The 20,332-nt window shown below is 42.2% G+C and overlaps 1 protein-coding gene across 3 annotated transcripts in view; it reads left to right on the plus strand.

Moving 5' to 3' along the window:
* The window catches only part of SUZ12 (SUZ12 polycomb repressive complex 2 subunit), a 133,165-nt gene extending 126,979 nt beyond the window's left edge, over positions 1-6,186 (plus strand). For 2 of the 3 annotated variants that reach the window (XM_030208389.1, XM_030208391.1), the window contains 3 exons: positions 1,837-2,035; positions 3,214-3,293; positions 3,740-4,671. In XM_030208389.1, coding sequence (XP_030064249.1) covers positions 1,837-2,035; positions 3,214-3,293; positions 3,740-4,085 — 625 coding nt within the window. In that variant the 3' untranslated portion in view covers positions 4,086-4,671. Of the gene's footprint in view, positions 1-1,836; positions 2,036-3,213; positions 3,294-3,739; positions 4,672-5,162 lie in introns of those variants that run through there. The other variant, XM_030208390.1, reaches the window with a different exon arrangement.
* The last annotated feature ends 14,146 nt before the right edge of the window (positions 6,187-20,332 follow it).

Below are 20,332 nucleotides of genomic sequence, written 5' to 3' on the forward strand. Positions count from 1 at the left end.
AAAAGGTTTGTTGCCTTTTAAATTGTTCCTTTCAGTTTTGCCCAATGCTATGCTACTTTCCTCAGGTATTCCCATCCAGCTAACTACTCCTTGAGGTATTTCCCTATCTTGACAGTTTTGTCGGAGGAGGGGTGTTTGGGTTTTTTTTGTTTTGAGTTCTCTTTAAGTCTAGAATCTTCACTTTTGATTAGACCCTCTCCATGAGTGTCTTAATATTGAATCACACCATCTGATCTCTGGATGTCAAATGATCAGACTATCCAAATAGTAGGGGTGGACCAAGAATTCTTCACAGCCAAGTAAACTTTAACAAGCTTTTCTTTGCAAATGTTGTATTTCTCTTGATCTTGTGAATTATATTTTTTTTACTCCCAAAAAATTGCTAGAATTTATTGAAAAGGTTGCTTCCACCATGGAGGCACTCCCCTAGATAAAAATGCTGTATAAAATCAGCTGTGAACATCCGTTAATCCCCTCAGTTGTAAATTAGTTTAATTTACAATTTATTTCCATTTGAAAATATTTCTTAGTTTCTTGACTCAGATTATGTTGTACAAAATAAGTTTTTAGTCTTATATTGTTATGATATATATTGCTTTATTATATTTCTGATATTTCCAATACATTTATGTTTGTGGATGTAAATGTGAAAAATTTAATACATTTTTTTTTTTTTAAACCAAGCTTTTATTTTTTATTTATGGTCAAATACACGAGTGATGCTGAATAAAAGCTTGTTAAAGTTTACCTGGCTGTGAAGATTTCTTGGTCCACCCCTACTACTTGAATTTTTACTTGGACTACACGTAGTGGGGTTTATCACCTTTACCTTTGGGTTGGTTTTTAGATGATCAGACTATAACTTCAGAAACTCTTCCTATTCATAAGCACTAGTCCAATGGAATAGTTCTCCACGTAGAGAATCCAGGATCTCTTTACTTTTCCCCTTTCATACTTATATTGTGAATATCTTCAATTAAATCTCTATCCGCTGCTTCTGCCTATGAAGACGGCCTGAATATCACACCAGTGTAAATAGATTTTCTATTCCCTCATACCTCTGCCTTACCCTGTAAGTCCTGCAATTCTGTCTCTTTCATATTATCTTTAACATATTATTCCACTCCTTCCTTTCTTCTTACCCTGCCCTTCCTGAATAAATTATAGCCTAATATAAATATATACCAGTCTTGGTTCTTCATGAACTACGCTTCTGTGACTGCCACTGAATCCAAGTCAGCCATTTCCATCGCAGCCTGTAGATCCAAAAACCTTCTTTCCCATACCACAGACATTAGTATACACATTTTCCAGATGTTTCCCTTTTCTTCCATTTCCATACAAGTATTTAATGATTAACTTACCTGGGAGCTTTGTTCACCCATCTTCACTGATTCTAGTTTAAAGCCCTTTTCAGTGGGTTAGCTAGACTGCTGCAGAAGATACTTAGTCCCTTCTTTAATAGATAGACACATCCTAAGTTCCAGAAAGCCAAAACCCTCTCAGTGACACCATCCACACAGCCATTCATTTACCTCTGGGATGTGAGTTTCTCTGCTTTGGCCTATACCCTCGACAAGTAGGATTGGCAAGAACACCACTTGTGCACCTATCTGCTTCACCCTGTCTCCCAGAGTCATGAAGTCCCTTTTGATATGTTCAGTGGGATACCAATCAGTATCATTCATGCAAATATGGATGAGCAGCAATGAATACTTGTTTTGTATATAAACTTAAAACAAATATTTGTATTTTTCAGTTTTCTTTTGTATATAAATTAAAATAAAAGTTTTTAATATTAACATGTAGGGTATTTCCTTTTGCTTGTTCTTTTAGGCCAAAGCGCACAAAAGCCAGCATGTCAGAATTTTTGGAGTCGGAAGATGGAGAAGTAGAACAGCAGAGGACGTACAGCAGTGGTCACAATCGATTGTATTTTCATAGTGACACTTGTCTACCTCTCAGGCCACAGGAGATGGAAGTAGACAGTGAAGACGAAAAGGATCCTGAGTGGTTAAGAGAGAAAACCATTACTGTAACTATTAATCTCCCAAAATTATATTTGAGTCCCTATACCTTTGAGTTATATAACCTTGCAAGCAATTTAATGCTTGGCCTGCCCCTTTCCCTTGTCGTCCAGCTCAGTCAGAACTAGCCTGTATTAAGCCTGCAGCACAGTGGCATTTTAACCAAGTTGCATTAGGTGCTAACATGTGCCTAATGCAGCTCAAAATGGCATTCTGTGATACCTGCCAAATGTGTGTGTGCTAAGCACATATTACAAAAAAAATTTTTTTTTGAGGGGATGTCTGGTCAGAGTGGGGCTTTTTTCTCTAACCAGTTAGTGCAGCTATATTACTGCGAGCTAACTGATTAGTGCATGGATACGGCATGAGCCCTTATCACCTACATAATGGATATGGCCATTAATACAAAAAAATAGGGGAAAGCCATTTTTATAGCTGTGTTAAAAACCAGCATATGGGTGAACTAAGGCTACTTTTTACTGTAGCGTAATTAAAGGACCCCTAAATTTGCAATTAGTTGAGGGTGGAGGTTCCCTCTTGCCCTTTTAATTTATGTAATTTTTTTGTAATGACGCTGACAACACTGTTTCCCCACCCCCCCCCCCCCCCCCCCCCCGATTTCAGCCCAGCTATTACCTGGGTCATGATTCCAAAACTGCAGCTGTGAGCACTGCCTCTGTAGTGCCCTGGGTCTTTTGTATAGCACTGCATACCACTTAGCACTTGCTGCTGAGCCACCACACTGCCCTGAGTTGGCCCATTAGCAATTTGTCTTGACAAACTAGCAGCTATAGTTCCCAAACTTCCCAAACAGTGGATTTTTTTCATTTTATTTAATCATCACCAAGTTGCATCAAAATTTATATTCTGTTTGGATTTATTTCAAAGATTAAACCCATCAAAGGGTTTTGTGTTTGTGTATTTTGTAGAGGTGAGGAGGGTACAGGTCTGTTTATTATGTCCATATTTTCTGCAGACATTTGGTACTATGGGCTGCTGGGTATGAGTGTCTGAATGGAACACTGTATTTTAGCTTAATTTGTGCTTGGATTGCCATTTGTTAGAATGCCAACCTACTCTTCTTTCTGACACTTGGATCATTAGTATATAGTACCTAAAGCTTCTGGGCACAAGTGAACAACAGCATCTGATTTCTTAAGGCTATTTCAAATGCATTTCATTACAGCAAATTGAAGAATTTTCTGATGTTAACGAAGGTGAGAAAGAAGTAATGAAGCTGTGGAACCTTCACGTTATGAAGCATGGGTATGCAGCTAAACTTGTTGAAATGTCATTTCCAGTGCTCCTAGAAGACGAAATAAGGAATTCTAGAAAGCAAATGAGTAGGGATTATGTTTGTGCTGTCTTCTGTAGCTGTAACTTAACATGCAAGTATAATCTGCATTATTAATTGCAAAATAGCCTATAAAATATTCATACACGCATTTAATATGTATGTGTATGGTTCATACTGAGAGATGGTCAGCAGTGTTCTTTTGGCAGTTTCAGAATGTAGATAGTTTAGTTCTCCCTTTCTTGATCAGATAACACCATGTTTATTTGCGGTTCTAACATACTCTTTATTTCAAACTGAGTTATAGCACCTTCTACACTGTATCCTGAAGGCAACATATGCACACTTCACTAATGTAGTAGATATATATGCTTGTAAAAGAGTTTCAAACAAGTTTGTTGTTTTTCTTTTGTGCTAGGTTCATCGCTGATAATCAGATGAATTATGCCTGTATGCTTTTTGTGGAAAACTATGGACTGAAAATAATCAAGAAGAACCTGTGTCGAAACTTCATGCTTCATCTAGTCAGCATGCATGACTTTAACCTTATTAGCATAACGACAATAGACAAAGCAGTGTCTAAACTTCGGGAAATGCAGCAGAAAGTTGAAAAAGATGAAACTGTTGGCCCAACAAGCAAAGAGGTTGCTGAGGAACAGAATGGGACAGTGAATGGTTATAGCGATACCAATGGAAAAGAGAAAATTCTAGAACCAGAATGTGTCTCAGCAGCTCCAAAACAGAGCAAGAGGCAAAAGCTCTAAAACAAAATGGTAAAATGTATGGACAAACACTGAAATAGCCAATGGGCAGCAACTAGCTCTAGAGAAGAAAAGGGTTCCAAACAGGCACAAGAAGGTGGCATGTATGAGCTCTGCAAGGATATCAGTGGCAGGGTTCCTATATTCAGTCCATTGTACAAGTACCACATTCTTAGCAGTTTTGGTGATGTGATAAAATATTATGGTGTTGAAGCATGGAGCAATACAGTAGACTTTTTATAAATTTGTTGAACTTATCAATATAATAATTTAAGTACTTGTAAAAGAGATTTTGATAAAGTTTTTCATCTGTCAACTGATTTCTTATAATGGAGTTATGAACTTTTTGGTTTATTTTTGAATCTGTAATTGGAAACTGAGGTTTAAGTATATTTATCCTTGGGAGACTTTTTTTTGTTTCTCCCCCTTCAATCTTGATCTTTCAAGAAATTAATTTTTATCCTGAAACAACAAATTGAGAATTTGTTTTTGTACTGAATACACTTTTTAATACCTTAGAAAATAAAAAAAAAGCACTTTGTCTTGTGCCTGTTTGGAATTTCCTTGGCTTTTTCACATTGCCGACAAAGAAATAACATTAGCTTTTTGAGGTTAGTGGCAATGTTTGTGGCAATGTTTTTGTGAATTAATCTGATTCATACTCATTGTGCTCATTTGAACTTGAATATTGCTGTACATTCTATATTTTTTATTGCTGAATTTACATAATGGCCACATACACCAAGGATTTTTCCCATGAGCACAAAATAGATAAAAAGTGTTTGGACCAGAGCCTAGAAAGTTTTCAAGTGTCTAACACTTATTTTTATTCGGGTTGCATCCTGATCTCATGGGCTAAATTTTTTTTTTTTTAGCTTGGGGTTGTTGAGTTGCCATTGAGAGGAAAAATGCACTGTAAAACTGGACCAGAAAATGTGTTGCACTTTTTATACAAGTATTCTGTGATGTAGTGTATCCTTTGTGTAGGATATGTAATACAGACACTAAGAAAGATGACAAAATGTTTTGTGAGCAGTATTGGACTGCAGCTGAGAACACATTTTATGCATATGTTTACAGGTTTTTCCAGTGGAAAGTACTTTCACTACTGGCACAATACCAGCAACGGAGGCTTTATTCCAGCAAGCACTGTGGTCATGTGACATCACCTCAATATCTAGTTTCCTTTTTTTTTTTTTTTGTAAACTATCCTTTAAAATGTTGCTTTTTCATATTTTTTTTATTTATAAAGAAACAATGCTGCTCTAAATACAGGTATTTTAATTTTTTAATTTCATTCCACCACCGTAAGATACAGTACCCTGTTTGTTTGAGGGATATTTTATCTTTGGTGTCTTCAGACATTTATATACTGTAAATAATGATTTGGATGGTCTTTAAGACTTGTGTATAACTGTGAGGCTATTTAACTAATGGTGTGGATGTGATTGGTCATCCAGTATTAAGTTTATAGTCACTGAATCTGTGTAAGAATAGGAAAGAGGAAAGCAATAGCTTTTCTTTAGGCTCCTGGATTTGCCAGCTCACTAAATGGGTTTCAGTAAACCCTTTAATTATGCCTCTGAAGGACAGTTCATGAAGCATTTCTCTATGGCTTTAATTTGCTAAAGCTCTGCACATATGTAAAAAAAATAGATTATTTTAGGGAGCTCTAGTTCTAGATATATTGCTTTTTGTCATTTCTTAAGCAATTATGCTCTTAATGCTTAAAGGAAGGCTGGCATTGTTTGCACATAAAGTTGGTGATGGCCCCCTCCCAAAAAGTAATTAAATTACTTATGTCCAGTTAAACTTGTCATGTTAATTTCTAATAAAAGCTAGAAAAAAAAGTCTTGTTTATCTTTATAATAAGCCTTTTTCTAGGTGCTGGGGGAATTTTTTTTTTTTTTTTTAAGAAATCATGTAAGCTGGTAAATGGTACAGAAGTTGTAAGAAAACAAGTCCAGTTTAAATGAACTTTGTTTTTATATTAAATGTTATATTTGGAAAGTTTGTACATACAAATCAGTAATATAAAAATCTGTCTTGATAGTCCAGTCCTTTTGTCTGAATTAAAGCAAGAAGCCAGTACTGTATACAGATCCTAACAAGAGTGTGATTCATTTTCTCTTGTGATTAATTTTACCAGGTACATGCATTAAAAAAATGGTTTATAAAATGGCCACTGTAGAGAAAAGTTTATAAACCAATGTTTTTATAAGTGTGGGATAAGTCCTGTTGCAGTGCCTTCTCTGAGTAGTGCTTGGAGATTTTAAGAGCTATAGCTGGGTTAAGTATATAAATAGAGTCCACAGAAAGAGTAAGCTACTTTAATCCTCTTCTGGCAGTGGTAATTGCATCATCATTCCCTTGGCGTTTGGATATTAATCCCTATTTCCTTAGCGTCCCTCCAGACCATAATGCGACTGATGGGTTGTACACACCTACCAGCAGGTGGAAACTGAGAACTCTTGACTCTAGAGAGCCAATAAGAGCCCTGGCTAACTGGAGATAGGTGGTGAGCCCTTGAGTATCTTTCTTTTTTGGTTAGTTGTAATAAATAGATAAGATTACTTAGGGTAAAGAGTATCTTTATTACAATTTTCTTTTGATTTTATCATCTCGGGCTCTGGCAGAGGAACGGCCAGCTGCTCCTCCGCTGCAGTCTCCTGAGCAGTCAGACTTAGCTTTGCCCATGTAATCAGGACTGTCACTGGGAGGTTTCCCTCCTGAGTTTGTTTTACAGATGTACAAGGCCTTCATGTTACAGAAGTCAGAACCTCTTTGAGCTTCTTTGGGAGGGGGCTTGGAGAGACAAATGGTCTCTGCCAAGCGTCTCAGGGGGTCCTGGGATCTTGAGGAGGATATGGTTTAAGAACCAGATCAGGAGATGCCCTCTTTGGAGGGAGATGATTATTTAGGGCAAGGTCTGGTGGAGCCAGGTGCAGAATTTTTACTCCAAGGTGAGGATCCTTTAGTAGTTAGAATTTTTCACAAGATTTACAGGCGCTTATTTCGTTGATGGCATGCATTTTGAGGATGAGGAGTCCACAGCCGTGGAGGGCCGTAAGGTGGATCTTTTAGTAAAAGGTATCAGAAGACCATGTAAGACCTTTCCTATGCACCAGGATATTAGAGCTATCATTCAGGCTTAGTGGGATGTTCCAGATTATCCTTTTTGGCTTCCAAGGTCAATGGTTCATCTCTATCCAGTTCAGGATTCTGATAAGTCCCTTCTTCAGCCTCCAGAAGTGGATGCGGTGTTATCGGCTGTTACTAAGAGAAATACTGTTCCTGTGGGTGGAGGCACAACTCTTAAAGATGGAGACCCTTTTGAAGAGCTGTTTTGATGTCTCCGCTTTCGCGGTCCAGGCAGCTATCCAAGTGGTGGCGGATACGATGGACGATTTGCTGATAGCCTGTTCTAAGTCCATAACTTTAGGCATAGCCATGGGGTTGGTCCTTGGATGCAGATTCTAAATCTAAGTTGAGTAAGTACCTGTTTTGGGGATCCTTTCTGTTTGGAAAAGACTTGACAAGTTGGTCCGCAGCCTGGGTGATACTAAGGTACCTCGACTTCCTGAAAACTGGCCTAGGGCGTCGGGTGGTGTTCCACTTGTTAGTTGAGCCTGGGGACAAGACTTTTGTTGATATAGAGCAGGTAGAATGGCTCTGGTTCAGTGGTTCCACTTCCTTCAGAGAAATCATTCCATTTGAGGGGAAGCAGGAGCTTCTTTCCAATCCGCAGCCCGTCCTGCCCAATGAAGGTTTCCAGGTCCAGGCTCTGATTCCTGTGGGAGCTCATTTGACACAGTTCTATTGGAGGTGGACCCAGATTACCTCCAATCAGTGGGTGCTAGAGGTTATTCAAGACGGGTACATAAGTATTGCCCTACTGGGAAAGACCAAAGGTCCATCCAGCCCAGCATCCTAACAATGGCCAAGCCAGGTCACAAATACCTGGCAAGTTCCCAAAAAAGTACAAAACATTCTATACTGCTTATCCCAGAAATAGTGGATTTTCCTCGAGTCCATTTAATAATGGTCTATGGACGTTTTCTTTAGGAAGCCGTCCAAACCTTTTTTAAGCTCTGCTAAGCTTAACCACCTTTAACACATCTTCCAGACACCGTTTGGAGTCTCCCTGTCGTTCTCACCTCAATGCGGGCATGGTCTGAGATACTCTGAAAAGACTTCTCAATCTACAGGCTATTGGTCCAGTTCCCTCAGCAGAAATCAGACAGGGTCGCTTTTCCATTTACTTTGTCATCCCAAAGAAAGGAGGATATTTCCGACCAATTTTGGATCTCAAGGCTGTCAATCGGGCCCTCAAGGTCACCAGTTTTCATTATGGAGGCTCTTTGGTTATAGTGGTGATCCAGGGAGTTTTTGTCCACACTGGACTTAATGGAGGCCTATCTGCACATTTTGATTTGGCCCATGTACCAGTGTTTTCTTCGCTTTGCGGTTTGGGCAAGCATTATCAGTTCTGGGCTCTACTTTTTGGGCTCGCTACAGCTCCTTGCACGTTCACAAAGGTTATGGTAGTGGTAGCAGCGGCTTTCAGGAAAGACTGTATTCTGGTTCATCCATATCTGGACAATTGGCTAATCAGGGCAAAGTCGTATCAGGAAAGCCCACAGGTCATAGCTCAAGTGGTTCAGTTCCTTCAGTCCCTTGGTTCAGTGGTAATCTCTCAAAGGTTGTCTAGTTCCATCTCAGTCCCTTGACTACCAAAGGGTCTCCATCGATATTATTCAGGGAGGAGTGTTTCTTCCCCAGGCCAGGATTCACAAGTTGCAGGTTCAAGTTCAAGCATAAGTTCAAGCATTTCTGCACAGGGCAGTGCTGTGTGCAAAGGATTATCTTCAAATTTTGGGCTCCATGGTGGCATCGACGATAGAGACGGTGCCTTTGGGCAGGGCATACATATGAGATCTCTGCCAAAGTCCCTTCTATCCAGATGGTCACCGCAGAGGGATTTCCTGCAGGTGAAGTGGCCACTGCAAGCTCGGGAGTGCGGCAGCCTCAGTTGGTGGCTGCGGACAACTAACCTGACAAAGGGGGATGCCTGCGGATCCACCACTGGATTGTTCTCACAATGGCTGCCAGCCTCAGGGACTGGGGAGCTCACTATCAAAGACGGTATGCACAGGGTCTGTGGTCTCAGCCGGAGACTTCCTGCATGATCAACCTCTTGAAAACCAGAGCAGTTTGGTTGGCGCTGGAAGCATTTTGTCCTCTGCTAGTAGGTAAATCAATTCACATCCTTTCAGACAACGCCACAGTGGTAGCTTATGTCAGTCGACTGGGGGGGGGGGGGGGGGGGGGGACGATGATGAGTAGCCAGTTGGAACAGGAAACAGCGCAACACATGAGTTGGACGGAGCTTCATCGGACCGTGACGAACTTCCAGGCGGACTTCTTCAGTCGCAATGTTCTAGACCCGGGAGAATGGGCTCTCGGTGTAACAGCGTTTCAAGCAATAGTCGATCACAGGGCTGGGCTTCCAGTCATGGATCTCTTGGCCACAAATCTCAGTGCAAAACTGCTGCAATACTTCAGTCGCAGAAGAGATCTCAAAGCTCAGGGCATAGATGCTTTTCTCCAACCTTGGCCATCGGGAGTTCTGTATGCATTTCCTCTGTGGCCCCTTCTAGGGTACCTAATTCAAAGGATCAAGGTGCATAGGGGTCTTGTAATCTTGGTAACACTGGATTAGCCTCACAGGCCTTGGTATGCCTACCTCATGCGCCTTCTTGTCAGCTCTCCGCTCAAATTGCCGGAGTCTCACGGTCTCCTAGTCCAATGTAGAGAGTTGCACGGGGACAGAAATCTGACCCACCCATCCCCACTGGAATCCCATCCCCATAAGAATTTATTGGTACGTAAAAGAAATTTTCGGTCAGCTCACTCAGTCTCTCTCTGGATTTGAGCCACAGCACTGTAGGCAAGGAAGGAATGGAAGTTGAAACTTGGAACACTCTGATGTGTACATCTAAGATTTGTCTCTGATTTACTGGCACTGTGTGCTGAGAGGTCACCACATGCAAGCACCAGTAGGTCAGGTGACATCCGATACCTATGTCAGAGCTGAGGTCTACACATCAGCCCGGGAGCAAAGAGGATTAATTGTAACATAGTAAGTGACAGCAAATAAAGACCTGAATGGTCCATCCAGTCTGACCAATAGTCACACTTATTATCAATTCATGATTAAATCAACGTGTGATATACTTGATTATAGTCTTTCGTGTTTCTGGAACATAGACCATAGAAGTCTATCTGGCCTTATCCTTATGTTCCAACTGCTGGAGTTGCCGTTGAAACCCACTCCACTCTATTCATCATCTCAGTTGTGGGACATAGACTAAATCTGTCTAGCACTGTCGTTGCTGTCTAAGGCCTTTCCAGTCCACCCTAAACCAGATTGTCAAGTATGAGACAGACCATATAAGTCTGCCTGGTATCAGCCCTAGTTCACCACAGCCAGAGTCGCCGTCTAAGCATCACTTGACACATCCACACACATGCAGCCATTTAAGGTTAGGTATTTTTTATAACTTCCATTTTCGAATTAGAGATCCTCTGTGTTCATCCCATTACTTTTTGAATTCCGTCATCATTTGTGTCTCTACCACCTCCTTATTTCAATATCTGTTTATTGTGAGTCATGCAATCATTCACATCATATCAAATAGAGCAGCGAACTGAAATACAGTGTACAAAATTGAGATAACATCAACAGCTATTGGAACATGAAATGTAAACACTGTTTTCTCCCACATGGCTACACACTCTACAAAGTGCAAGAAAAGTGCTCACAATTTTCTCCCTCCCTAACTCCCCCCTTCCCTTGATCAGATACACGGGGACCATACATTACTCTTGGTATCTCACTGGGACTCGCATGTTCATTAAGTGTCCTTTCCCCGCCGGGGTAAGCGTGTGCCAAAAAGGTGTCCAGACACGAAAAAAGGCTAATTCCGAAGCCTTCGAATCAGACCCAGCCACTCTCCACTCAAACTTCATATATTTTATCATTTTGCTGCGCCATTGTGGGACTTTTGGGGGTTATCCATTCTTTCAAAATGACTGTTTTAGCTATTGTTGTTGATCTGCAGATAAATCCTTTATATTCTGCTGGGAGAGGAGCAATCAATAATGGTTGGCCAAACAATAGAAGAGGGGTATGCCTCCACGTAGAGTGCCACAATGTCGAAATATAATGAGTAAGGGTACTCCAGAATTCTGTTATCTTAGGACAAGACCAGTACATATGGTCCCAAAGTAGCACCCTGGGCCAGACACTTAGGACATGCACCATCTGGGGACACTCCTACATAGAATGCTCATTTAGGCGACATGTGCATCTGCATTGCAAACTTGTAGTCCATCTCTTGAAGCGACACCAATTTTGAAGAGTTCCTGATACTGAGAACAAAGCCCTGAAAAGTTGACCTGGACACTGACACAGCCAGTTCCTCACTCCAGGATGCCGCCAGTGCAGTGTAGTTGGGCTCTTGAACTGAGTCTCTAATATGTCTGTGGTGCATTCGCATTGGAACTTTTGTTTGTCATTGCAAAGAAAAGGCAGAAGACAGTTCCTCTTGTACATCTTCCGTGAGCGTCACCCAGGGGATACTATGGATATAATGTCTCAGCTGGTAATAATGGAAGCAATCAAAGGGCTGAAACCAAAACTGGGCTTGTAACTCCTCAAACGATCGCATCTGGCCTTCCTCCGTTTGAACTTGAACCAGATAAAGTAATCCATTCCTCCGCCATCTGACAAAGGCAGGATAAATGTCCCCTGGAGGAAATTTGGGGTTACCACAAATCGCCATGAACGGAGTCATTCTTGCGGAAAACTGATGGTGTCGACAAATCCACTTCCATGTTGTTTTTGCAGTGGGGAGAATATGCAAATCAGTCAAAATGGGGGGGGGGGGGGGGGAGAGGGCCCCCTCCCACATGCAGCAGGCAACTAAAATGGGTGTTATGAGTGAGTGCTGTCTCTATTGTGGTAGCAGAAAAGGTGGATGTTGATCGGAACCAGTCTGATATATGCCTCATGCTGCTAGCTATAGTAAGGTAACGAATGCTCAGCAGACCCAGCTCTCAATGCTCCACTGGGACACATAGAGACTTGATAGAGAGGCGGGCCCGTTTCCGTCTCCACAGAAAGCATTGTAAATGTTTATTCAATTTCTTCTTGTCTTCTGGTCTGAGGTAGAGTGGCAATGTCTAAAAAATATAAATCCACCTCGGCACCAGCAGGATATTGTACAGCGCTATTCTGCCTAACAGGGACAAGGGGTAATCAGTCCACAACCTCAACTTTTGACAGGTCATCTCCATCAAGGGAGTTACATTCTCCTGATACAATCCCGACATATCCTGGGTTATATACGTGCCCAGATATTTAATTCTATTCTCTTCCAAGGTCAGAGGAGTACCCCATTCCCTTGTGCCCTCATCTGTAGGAAAAACCCTCATGCCTATGGATTTATGCACATTTAGAGTAAAACCTGACATTCTCCCAAATACTTGAATCATGTCTAGCAGCCTTCCCAAAGAAGACTGCGGCTGGGCAGTGATAATCAGAAGATCGTCTGCAAAAGACTGGACCTTAATCAGTTCACCCCCTACTCGAACCCCTGGGACTTCCTCCGATCGCTTAATATCTCGCAGGGGTTCCATGGCCAAAATAAAGAGCGATGGTGAAAGGGGACATTCCTGTCTAGTGCCCTTTTGTATTTTGATTGGTTGAGATTGTACTCCATTAATGATCACCGATGCCTCTGGACCCTTGGAGCCATAAGAGCCCTATATTCATGCCCACCCACCGATTCCCATGTGGACTAACACTGTGAACATGTATTCCCATTCTATCTTATCGAATGCTTGTTCAGCGTCGAGGGAATACAGGCAGGTTGGAATTTGTTGTTGAGTAAATGCCATGGCCAGTAGCAATCTGCGAACATTACTCGCCGCTTGTCTAGTTTTAACAAAGCCCACCTGCTCCTCCCCAACCAATCGGGGCAGTATATTGGACAGTCGATTCGCTATGACTTTAGCCAAGATCTTGATTGACATTTATCAAAGAGATAGGTCTATAAGAGTTAGCCTGATCTTCCGGTCGGCCTTGCTTGTGAATTAACGAGATGAATGGTGGAAATGTGCCCTCCATAATGGTCTGTTCATAAAAGTCATGTAGACAGGGGTAAAATGAGGGCAGCAGCTTATAAAACTCCCCTGAGAATCCATCTAGCCCAGGAGCTGATCCCAGGGGTAGCGATTTAACTACTACTTGCAATTCTTTAAGATTTAAGGGGAGATCAAGGGCACTCTGTTCCTGTTCTGTCAATTGAGGCAGGCCCACTCGTTCTAAAAATTTGCTCGTCTCTTTAGACCCTGATGTTGGGGACGACTCATAGAGCAAGCTGAAAAAATTCTTGAAAATCTCAGCTATCTTCTCACTCTTATTGTGGAATTTCCCTTTGTGATCTCTAAGGGTGGCAATTAACCTCTGCGTTCCCCCTAACTTAACCAATCTCGACAAAAGGTCCCCGACCTATCCCCATACTATTGGGATACCCAGGCGAACTAGCTGGGCTAAAAATTGAGGGTCATAAGTATTTGGGCCATATAATCCCAATATCATAAGTTCCCTATCTTGCACCCACAACCGGATCAAGACATAGCGCCCACACTGGTCCTCTTCAACTACCTCTGACTTAAATGCCAACCCTTTCCTAATTAATATGGCCACCCCTCCCTTACGATCACTGGATGCAGATAAGTGGACCTCCCCCACCCATTGGCGTTTTAACATTACATGCTTCACCTCCGAGAGTTTGGTTTCCTGTAGGCAACCAATATCCGTCTTATGCCTATTCAAAGCTGCCAGTATTTTCGCTCTTTTAATCGGAGTTGTGATGCCCCCCACGTGGTGAAACGAATGGGCTTAACCGTTAAATTTTATACAAGTTAGCTGACGCGAATGATGAAATATTAATACCATTCCTCAGGCACCCAGCCTCACCTAAGGAATCTTGTGGCCTAATTCATCCCCCCGTATCCATAAAGCCCCATTGCACATGTGCGACCCATGTAGACCCAATCAATCCCAGAAAGTGTACAATGATCATGTATCTTAACCTAACTCCCATCCCAACCCTCCCCCCCCCCCCCGACCCAAACCCTTATCGAACTTAGTGCTACCCATGAACCAAACTTTAACCAGTAATCAATGATGGTGGCCTCCCCTCTCCCCGCAACCCAAAACAGCAAGATATTTAAACTGTTCGTTATGCCAGCCAGCTCCATTAACATACTCACAATGCCAACATTAAGTCTCTTTATCACCCCAGATCTCTCTGACTGTTAAGATCAGTCCTCACGGTGGAGGGGACTTAATTAAGTCCGCTGGAACCTCCTGTGGTGCTCTGTAAGACTGCCATTTCTCCTGGTAATATACTTTTAATATCGCAGGGTATGTTAAAGCAAATCGTTGTTTAGTGAGAGCCAAAGATTTGCATACAGACCCAAATGCTCGATGACGTTCTTGCAGCGCAGCAGAGACGTCCTGGAATATTTTAATAGGGTTACTCTCAAAAGATAAGGTGTCTCTCTTCTGCCGCATCCCACGTAGAATTTCCACTTTGTGGATATAGTTATGGACTTTTATCATAATTGCTCTCAGTCGCTGCGCTGGGCCTGATTTGCGTCCAACTCGATGCGCTCGTTCAAGGCATAATGGCTCTACACTGTCTGACAAAGCGAATTCCAGTTTCAGCCATTTCTCCAACACCTCTGATAAATGATGTTCCGGGGTGGATTCCGGGAACCCGATGATCCGTAGGTTGTCCCGCCGCGACCGATTTTCCAGATCATCCACAAGCTGGGTATGTTTCTGCACCAGATCTGTGAGTTCCATCAGTCGCAACGCCATTCCGGCCTCTTCGTCCTCCACCGCCGACATCCGCTGCTCTAACTCACCTGTTCGCTTTACAGTTTCTGCCAGTAGCGATCCAAAAGAGGTGAGTTGGCTTGAGAGTTGCTGAAGTTGTTGGAGTTGGGGTTCCATTGCGGACTTCACCACTGCAGTCAGCTGTTGAAGTTGCACGTCTGTGAACTCCACAGAATTTTTCTCGAGAGCTGGGCTTGCGGCCATCTTGTTAAGAGGTCGCGTCTTCTCGTTTTTTTTCCCGCTTTTTGGAGGCATATTTAACTCTGAACGAGTGACAAATTGGTCCATAAAGACCCCTTCACTCTCCTCCGCTTGGGGTGGTGATTAGGGACCATGGCCTTCTATGCGGGGCGCGGGTGAGAGGGCTAGGCCGTAGAGAAGAGCTGTTCCACGTCCGCTCCCCTCAGCTCATCACGTGATCTCTCTACCACCTCCTTAATGGAAGACTTTACACATTTGTGCTGTCAAAGCAAGGGAGACAGCACTCAAAGAACTTGGTACTCGGTAGATGAGAAGCTGGTGCAGCTTACACTTCCTCGGGAACCCTGCAGAACTGCTTCCGTCCCTGTGGGTTCTGCGGGATTCCTGCAAATCCCATTCCAGTGCAACTGTCTAGTCCAGTGGTTTATCCAGCCCCGGCTCAATTTTTGCCTTGCAGCTTGTCTCTTGGGCAGGTTAGGTTGACTAATAAGGGTTACTGAGGCAATGTGATGATTGCCACGATGCTTTGGTCGCGTCATTGTTTGACTTCTGAATTATGTCAGGACTTGGTGGATTTTTGAGGCCTGGTGTTCAGATCAGGACATTTCTCCATTTTGTGCTTCAGTGGCAGAGGTTTTTAATTTTTTTACAGCGAGGTAAGGGCCTGACGCTCGCTTCTCTTAAAGTCCAAATTGTGACACTGTCTTGTTTTGGGGGTCAAAGTCAAGGAAAGGCCTTAGCTAGTCATCGGGATATTTCTTGGTTCCTTCTCAGAGCAGGCCTCATTCGTCCTACTCATAGGGCTATCTTTCCAGCTTGGGACCTTAATCTGGTTCTCTGTTCTTACTAGGTCTTTCTTTGAGCCCTTGGCGTCCTGTTCTCTGAAAGATTTGATGCTCAAGACCATATTTTTGGTAGCCATTGCTTCAGCTAGGAGAGTATCAGTTGCAGGTGTTTTTCTGTCTGTCTCCCTCCATTGTTGGAGTTTTCTAAGAAGCGGGTGGTTTTATGCCCTGTCCCTTCCTTTCTCCCTAAGGTCTTGTTGCAATTTCATTTGTCCTAATCAGTCATTTTGCCTGTTAGATTCTTCCTCTGGTTTGGAGGATCAGCGACGCTTGCAGAACTTAGACATTGGAAGAGTTCTAACACTATTTGAAGACTACGGAGGAATTTAGATGGGACTAATCATCTGTTTCTGCTAATTGGTGGTTCCAGTAAAGTGTTGGTGGCATCTAAACCCACCATTTCTCGGTAGCTTAGAGAGATGATTGCTTTCACTTACCTTCTGTCGAGGAAACCTATACCAGAAGAGGAGAAAGCCCATTCTACCAGAGGCCAAGCTGCATCTTGGGCAAAGCGTTTTTTGGTGCCTCAGAAAGTTGTAAAGCAGCTACTTGGTCGTCCTTGCATTCGTTTTCTAAGCATTACAGACTGGATGTTCAGTGTTGTCAGGATGCTGTTTTTGGTGAGGACATTCTCACGGCGGGTTTACTAGGGTCCCTCCCATGAGGATACTGCTTTGTTACTTCCCATCATTCACATTCTGGGTCGGTCCGGAGGGATGCTAAGGAAGGAGAAATTAGTTCTTATCTGCTAATTTGCTTTCCTTTAGTCCCTCTGGACCGGATCGCTCCCTCTAATTTCAGGTGATGAAGTTTGTATTGTTTTCGGTTTGTGCATTTGCAGTTTTATTTACAAAGGTTATCAATAGAAATCAAACAAAATAAGATACCTTTTTTATTGGACATAATACATTTCTTGATTAGCTTTTGAAGGTTGTTGTTCTTCGTCAGATCGGAAATCGTTATTTACAAAAAAACCAAACACACTCAGAAAAATGTGCACAATGTACTCATTTCAGGCACATTACACAAGAGACACATGCTGGTTTATGTCCTGACTAGTTGCACAGAATATGGCTCGCTCTTTCTGCTTTATGTTAATACTGAATCTACCTCTAGTTAGCCAGGGCTTTTATTGGCTATCTCTAGTCAGAGTTCTCAGTCTCCACCTGCTGGTAGGTGTACACAACCTAGCAATCACATTCTGGGCCAGTCCGGAGGGACTAAAGCAAATTAGCAGATAAGAACTAATTTCTCCATTGCACATGTTCTTAATCTTAGCTAAGAAAGGGACTATCCTCACATCCAGACTCCATGCTTGGACTTCATTCAGAAAAGGCTGAGCTGCACCAATGCAAACTTAAGCTTGTGCTTTTAGCCTAGCGCTTAAGAGGTTTGATTACACATTTTAACACACTTGAACCCTCAAATACTGCAACACAGAATCTAGCAGGCCTCTTCTTCACAGTAAGATAATAGTGCTGCCAGGCTTCTAAATAACAAAGGACTAATTCATAATGTAGCACATTGCAACATCTTTAATAGAGAAAATATTAATATACAAACAATCTCCTGAAGGAAAGTATAGGAAAGCTAAAGTGCTCCTCTCTTAAAACAGACCTATCTTACAGGAAGAGATATTCAAGCAGTCTTTTACCAAGTCCAGTTCTATTGTTTCCTGCTGGTGCCCATCTGAATTTTGCCACAGCTTAAATATGTAAGTGGGAATCACTGCTTTTCAGAAGAGTTGGCTTATATACAGGGCCAGCGTTGCCTTCAGTCACTGTGCTGCTCCCTACTACCTCTCCACTCTTGTCGCTCCCTACGCCCCCCCCCCCCCCCCCAAAAGGTTACTCTGTTCTGTAGATAAATCTCTCATCTGTCACCTTCTACTCTACTGCTAATTCTAGACTCTGTTACTTTTGTCTTGCTGCACCTCACGCCTGGAATAGACTCCCCGAACCTGTGTGTCTAGCCCTGTCTTTGGCTGTTTTCAAGTCCAAACTTAAAGCCCACCTCTTTACCACTGCTTTTCACTCCCAACCATTACTCACTTGCCCTGTCCTTATCCTTACCTATTTATTCCCTTACCCTTATTTGTTCTGTCTGTTTACCTGTCTTATCTAGATTGTAAGCTCTTTTGAGCAGGGACTGTCTTTTTGTGTATGGTGTACAGCACTGTGTATAAATAGTAGTAGTAGAAAGGTTTGAAAGTCAAATCACTCCTTTAAAAATATGGTGCTTGGGCTGAGAATAGGTGGCACCCTGCTGCTGTTGTGCAGTTTAAACATAGTAACATATTAGATGATGGCAGAAAAAGACCTACATGGTCCATCTAGTCTGCCCAACAAGATAAACTCATATGTGCTAATTCTTGTGTATACCTTACCTTGATTTGTATCTGCCATTTTCAGGACACAGACCGTAGAAGTTTTGCCCATTAGACACCCACATTAGGCAGGTAAATCCTAAGCCACTGATGGTCAGTAGTGGGTTGAGAGCCTGGGGAACCAGGTTAAATTCCCTCTGCAGCTCCTTGTGACCCTGGGCAAGTCACTTAACCCTCCATTGCCCCAGGTAAAAATAAGTACCTCTATATACTATAAAAAAAAAAAAAAAAAAAACACTTTGAATGTAGTTGCAAAAACCACAGAAAGGTGGTATATCAAGTCCCATTTCCCTTTTTGAGATTCTAGCAGGAATGTTGCAAGTGGAGGAGTAACCTAGTGGTTAGTGCAGTGCACTTTGATCCTGGGGAACTGGGTTCAATTACCACTGCAGCTCCTTGTGACTCTGGGCAAGTCACTTAACCTCTGTTGCCCCAGGTACAACTGTGGTACATTATACTACTAAGATTGTGAGCCCACTAGGGACAGATCCAGTACCTGTAAAATGCAACTGTGAATCGTTTAAAGTCTAAGGGAGTCCTGTGTGTGCGATTCCCTTGCCTGGTTCCTAATGTACACAACCATTGTGTAACACTATGAGACTGCACACCTACCAGGGTTGAGGAAGAAGGTAGAGGCTACCTGGAAGGAGAGTAATAAAAATGAAAACTCTGTGTAACCCCCCCCCCCCCCCCCCCCCAAAAAAAAAAAAAACCCCCAACACTAACCATGGGAAAGCAATATATTTCCCTCTATGAATGTGTTAATAGACAAATACCTGAGCTCATCAAAATTCATTCTATATATAATTGCAAAAAAAGTATTTTTATACAAAAATATCAATAAAAACACATTAGCAAGTCAAAAATTGCATGCTACTACTCTGTCAGCATTTATATCTGGATAACCAACAGGTCAGCAGACATAAGTAAACTACATGATTGCAACTTACACAGAAGATAGTTTAATAAGATTTGATAGAACATTCGTAACTTTAAGAAATGATAGTCTAATCATCTAAAGCAAATAGTTTTATATAAGCTGTGTTGAATAGCAAAAGCTCTTTTTCTAAAGAGAAAAGAATTCACATTGGCTGTTCCCTTCAGGGATGAGCTCACCAGTCATTTCTCTTGAATTATTTTAACCCCCCCCCCCCCCTTTTTTTTTTTTTGTTTGGATTAGGATATAATAAATATGTTCCCTTCTGTCCCTAGAACAGTGGTTTTCATGATACCCAAGATGAATGAAATAGATTTGCATGCAAGTCTCTCATGCATATTCCTATCCTGAAAGCCTGATTGGTTGAGTATACCATGAGGACTAGTTAGAGAACCAGTGCCCTAGAACCTTTTATGCACAGACTTTCTGGACTCAGCTCATCTTCCTTGAATGATGGTATATAAGTCATATGGGGGTCTTGTGGCAGTGAGTGTTTTGCTGACTGCTGCCCAAATTATTCCTGGCTATTCAGCACTGAATATCCAGTTTATGTGGAGCTGGTTAATGCACAGCTAAATAAGGTGATGTTCAGAATTTAAGCAGTTATGGGTTAGCACATAATTGATGTGGTCCCATTTATGCTGTTACCCCCAAACTAGCCCGTTTTCACTTAGGCACTAACAAACTGGCACCAGCTGGTTAATCATTTTGAATGTTAAGCCCCCTTGTTTTTTTTTTTTGTCTTGTCTAGCACCTGTTAAACTTTCACTAATGGAGAAAGGTGTGGTGATTGGCTCTCTTCCGCGAGCTATGAGTACTGAAGCCCCTGCTGCCACGCCTCAGTGCAGTTCCAGATCTAGGATTAGCCCATTTAAAAATAAGGCTGCATAAGACTTCATCAAGAAT

This window comes from Microcaecilia unicolor, chromosome 6 (genome assembly GCF_901765095.1).
Source record: "Microcaecilia unicolor chromosome 6, aMicUni1.1, whole genome shotgun sequence".
NCBI classification, from domain to species: domain Eukaryota; kingdom Metazoa; phylum Chordata; class Amphibia; order Gymnophiona; family Siphonopidae; genus Microcaecilia; species Microcaecilia unicolor.